Source organism: Poecilia reticulata, linkage group LG21 (genome assembly GCF_000633615.1).
Source record: "Poecilia reticulata strain Guanapo linkage group LG21, Guppy_female_1.0+MT, whole genome shotgun sequence".
NCBI lineage: Eukaryota > Metazoa > Chordata > Actinopteri > Cyprinodontiformes > Poeciliidae > Poecilia > Poecilia reticulata.
In genome coordinates this window covers 3,590,663-3,595,666 of record NC_024351.1, presented here as the reverse complement: position 1 = coordinate 3,595,666, position 5,004 = coordinate 3,590,663, and the positions used below count along the sequence as shown (strand labels likewise).

General features: G+C 36.6%; 2 protein-coding genes across 5 annotated transcripts in view; one reads left to right on the top strand and one right to left on the bottom strand.

Moving 5' to 3' along the window:
* The window catches only part of LOC103457265 (exostosin-1), a 227,031-nt gene that overhangs the window by 88,989 nt on the left and 133,038 nt on the right, over nucleotides 1-5,004 (bottom strand). The window lies entirely within an intron of this gene.
* LOC103457264 (dicentracin-like) lies at nucleotides 560-4,096 on the top strand. Its single transcript, XM_008397273.1, has 3 exons — nucleotides 560-612; nucleotides 3,319-3,447; nucleotides 3,592-4,096. The coding sequence occupies exons 2-3, from the start codon at nucleotides 3,320-3,322 to the stop codon at nucleotides 3,929-3,931; spliced, it is 468 nt and encodes a 155-aa protein (XP_008395495.1). The 5' UTR covers nucleotides 560-612; nucleotide 3,319; the 3' UTR covers nucleotides 3,932-4,096.

The following is a 5,004-nucleotide window of genomic DNA, read 5'->3' as shown; positions in this document are numbered from 1 at the left end:
ATAGTAAAACTGAATACTTTTAATAGGTACAAATGTATCTGGAAAAGACTTTAAATTTTACTAGGAAATGTTTGCCTGGTTGGTTTTAGCTTGAAATTATGTTCCCAGGTTCAGGTACTGCCAATAGTTATTATCCACTTTTAAAACATTCATTCCTTTGCTTTCAGTCCACAGAGTTTTGCTCTTACTTCCATTTTATTGTATTTTTTGTCCTTTTCACATTTTGAATGCTCCATGTTTTTGTCATAGCTGTTGTTGTTTTAAAGTGCTTTATAAGTTTAGTAGTAGTTTATTAAAAAGACACTATCAACAAATGTAAACAAAGCAAATTCTCTGATAAAACATAAAGCTTCAAAGTCAAACGCCTTTTTTGCCTCAAAGTTCTCACGCTGAGTTTAAGGAAGTYGAGCTTCGGCAGCTTTGATTGCGTGATAGAAATGTCAAACCACCTGCGAATGCCTATAGTTACATTTTATAGAATATTTCTGAATGTGGTGACAGATGCCCTCCCACTCTCATGCACAAATATATTTAAAGTCGCAAATGAACAGCAGAGCGCCATCTGTGACTTCTCTGTGCTCAGTGAAAACCTGGTTGATCAGTTAGTGCAAGGTAGGTAGATTTTATTTAATTACCAAGTCATTTCATTTTGGCAAAATATGTAAACTCAAAATGTAATAAGATTACATTTTACTTAAATTTTCGTTTGTTCTTTTTCTTTTTAACATCTTTGTTTTAATTTATTTTTATTTATTGATTTTTTTWAAATAGTTGTCTTAAGTAACTAGCAGTGGAAGCGTCTTTGGAGTTTAACCTCAAGATTTAAGCTTTACGCTATTTTATTTTTCTAATCTTTCTCAAAATAATAAATAAACAACTATTGTTTTTAAATGCAGATGTATGTGCTGGCTTCTTCAGGTTCTTTTTTTAATAGTTGCATTTTATTTTCACAACAGAATGMAACTTTTTAGAACAATTATTATTTTTTTGCCTTTTCTGAGGCTTTTTTAGTTGCATCAATTTCCACAAATAACATCCCACAGAATAATCCTCCCTCCTTTTGCAAAAGTWAAAAAATAAAATAGTGGTTCTTTAAAATGCATAATTTAAAGTTTTATAAATCACTGTATATTTATTAWGAATATACAGTGATTTATTGCCTATTCACGGGTCAATATTCACATATTCACCTATTTTTACGTTGAGTGTATGTAAAATATTTAATAAAGATATTAGTTTCTACGGTAGTAGACAAAGCGTATTATTGCATATTAAAAGATATAATTGAAGTTCAAACCATTAAAAAAGGCTTTTGAGTAGGTATTAAGTATTAACGGATGTTACTGCATTTTCTGGACTATTCGTCATTACAGAATACAAGTCGCATTAATTTAGAAATCGTTGCAATGTGAGCTTTTCAGTAAACTCACAGAAATGATCGATTTTGGCTGGAAGTCTGCTGGCAGTTTCTGACAAGTCGATGTCCAGGCTCTAAATCAATGATGATCAGGAACGTCTAACATCAGATCAGGTCCTGCCAGTAGTTATMATTTTTATACAGATTTTAGGTAAGCAAACTTAAAACAAGAAAGGTTGATGAAMAATTTACAACCTTTTTCTACTTTTTGTTACTYCTTGCTACCTTTGGCCTTAATTTGAGCTCATGTAATTTACTACYGCGTGGAAACCCTGGCATATTCTCCTTCTAATTCTCTTCATATACATACAGAATCAAAACCTGAAAATTATCCTATGTCTGTTTCTGCTATTGTACGTTAGATCAGAAATTATTAAAAAAAGAAACTTCCAACTTCCGAAGYCTTAGTGAACTAAGACTTSACTGAAAGGATGCTTCTTCAGTTTTAGTGGTTGTTGGTGTGGTTACCACAAACCGAAGCAAAGGCTACACCCTTTGCTTGACTTTCTGATTGTGCAGTTAATCAATGAGACTAAAATGTCCTTTAGTTTTCAATTTTAATGCTCTAYGCCATGAGGTATCGGAGAACTGCTTTCATAAATGTTATAAAAGTAATCCTTGATACAATGGACATTGATACAACGAAGGACTCAATAATAAGGAAAAACTTCACTAAAGGCATTTTCACCCGTGACAGTCCAGTAGATTCAGTTTGTTTTGGGACCAAAATTGCTACATTTGTTACTTTTTCAGCTGCTATGGTTCACTTTCACATTGCAATGTGTCAAACAAACCAAACCCTTTGAAAAACCTGTTCCCCTCCCGGCCTNGCGTGGAAACCCTGGCATATTCTCCTTCTAATTCTCTTCATATACATACAGAATCAAAACCTGAAAATTATCCTATGTCTGTTTCTGCTATTGTACGTTAGATCAGAAATTATTAAAAAAAGAAACTTCCAACTTCCGAAGYCTTAGTGAACTAAGACTTSACTGAAAGGATGCTTCTTCAGTTTTAGTGGTTGTTGGTGTGGTTACCACAAACCGAAGCAAAGGCTACACCCTTTGCTTGACTTTCTGATTGTGCAGTTAATCAATGAGACTAAAATGTCCTTTAGTTTTCAATTTTAATGCTCTAYGCCATGAGGTATCGGAGAACTGCTTTCATAAATGTTATAAAAGTAATCCTTGATACAATGGACATTGATACAACGAAGGACTCAATAATAAGGAAAAACTTCACTAAAGGCATTTTCACCCGTGACAGTCCAGTAGATTCAGTTTGTTTTGGGACCAAAATTGCTACATTTGTTACTTTTTCAGCTGCTATGGTTCACTTTCACATTGCAATGTGTCAAACAAACCAAACCCTTTGAAAAACCTGTTCCCCTCCCGGCCTGGGGGGGCACTGCACCAAGAACAACTGGAGAAAACTACACAAAAACCTCTGAAGAAGACACTGAGCACAACTTTGCTTTTCACAAAATGTAAACAAAAATGGAGTAACGTAAGATTGTAGTGGTTGAAGAACTTCTTTTTAGTCTTCGGCAAAAGACCAGGCGGTCTAGTTCACTTCCTGGTTTTGGAGCAGTCTCCAGTCCACTTGGGTTCACAAACTCATTTGAAACGCAGCAGAGTTCACTTCAACTGAACGGAGCCAGAGGTTTGTAGATGGACCAGAGTTTGCTTTATTGGTCCATGTCAGARTTCGATTACGCATTCACATGAACCAAATGAACCGGACTTTCTAGGCAAACAAACTTGTGTTCACTTAAAGCGGACTAAATAAGACTAGTGTGACTTCGCTCTAAAGCTTTTACATGATCAGTGTTGAACCAATTGTACAATTAGATCGCTTGAAACAAATCCCAAATTGACTTGTTGTGATTTTGTCCTTTGCAGGATGAAGTGCAGTGTGTTCATTTTTGTCCTGTCAATGGTTGTCCTTGCGGCTCAACCTGGAGAAGGTTTTCTACACCTCATCTCTCACGTCATCAACGGTGTTAGCCATGGTATTCATGGCCTTGCTCGGTGAGGACAAGATATGCTACTTAAGTCCTTTTTAAAATGCATTTGAAAACATCAGACTCCCTAAGAATGAAGGTTGCAACTAGTTTTAGATACTAGTTGCAACTTCCTTTTCTTATTGTGATGCATCTAATTTTATCAAACCAGCCTCATCCATGGGAATGGAAAGACTGACGTACAAGCAGACCAGCAGCAACTGGACCAGCAGGAAATGGACCAGGAGCAACTGGACCAGCAGGAAATGGACCAGGAGCAACTGGACCAGCAGGAAATGGACCAGCAGAAACTGGATCAGCAGGAAATGGACCAGCAGCAACTGGACCAGCAGGAAATGGACCAGGAGCAACTGGACCAGCAGGAAATGGACCAGCAGGAAATGGACCAGCAGCAACTGGACCAGCAGGAAATGGACCAGCAGCAGAAAGACGAACAGCAACTTAACAAGCGTTCCTTTAAGTACCAGGCTGTAAAACATCGTATTGCTTAGACTCAGTGAGCAAACCTGAGAATGCTTTCAATCTTGTGCTAATTCTATAAGTAGACTTGTCTATAACCCAGAGAATCCTTTCTTGAAAAATGTTTTCTTTGCTAAAAATTAAGTTGATCAGTTTGGCTCTTAGCCTGTTGAACAATAAACCTCTGCAGCAGCATATTGAAACCTATGTGTGTTTWACTCGAAAGAAGCCGTGTTTGTACACTTCTATTAATAGGTCAGTTTTTAGTGTCGTAAAGGATACAGATCATTGTAAATAAYACCATCACTTAGACTTTTAAGTTGTTTTTTTTTGTTTTTAATCAATGGTCTTGTCCAGCAGCTTAACTTTGCTGAAGTAGGTTTGGTTGTCCTCTAGTGTCAGAAATGGATTTAATTTTCAGGAAAGGTAACAGCTGACCTTTTTCTGCTGTTTCTACTTAAATGTGACCCATTGTTCTTCCATCAATTAGTATTGATCTTTTGGTTATATAAAACATGTTCATTACATTTTTTTTTGCACAAAGTCATTTTTAGATAATGAGATTTTAGTCTGCTCAGTTCTGAATACATTGAGCTCCTTTCAGAATGAATGTTTTAGGGCCTCCTGTCACTTTAAATCCYAATAAGCTGCTGCTGCTGGCCACGCCCCCAACTCTACGTTTACACTGGCATGTGAAAACGGCTCCAAACAAATGTGTAATGATATAACAGTRCAAAGTTGWACAAATATGSTGGATCTCYGCTTGGGTTGCTAAGTAACGGGCAGAATTCTGCTATGGTTGCTAGGTAACGGGCTGGGCTTCCTGGGGTTACTGGGTGAGAGGTCGTGCCTGCTGATTTGTGATGTTACATTTTGGAGGTTTTTGAAATGGCTCATTTTCGGAAGGCCAAAAAAAACATGAATATATTCCCAAAAAACAGCATGATGGTGAAACCTTTATAGGCTCTTGAATGTCATTAATGTCTTTAAATGTTTAGCAGCACAAACACGTAGCACAAATTTTACAAGTTTTAAAGAAGATGAGATGACTTTCTGATCTTCAGTGAGGCTGGAATAAAAAACATTGCAGAGCAAACAAAAAAAA

Excerpts from the sequence above, each read along its gene's own strand:
- LOC103457264 (XM_008397273.1), top strand. The coding sequence starts at position 3,320 with ATGAAGTGCAGTGTGTTCATTTTTGTCCTGTCAATGGTTGTCCTTGCG. Across the intron at positions 3,448-3,591 it reads GGTATTCATGGCCTTGCTCG|CCTCATCCATGGGAATGGAA; the intron begins GTGAGGACAAGA and ends TTATCAAACCAG.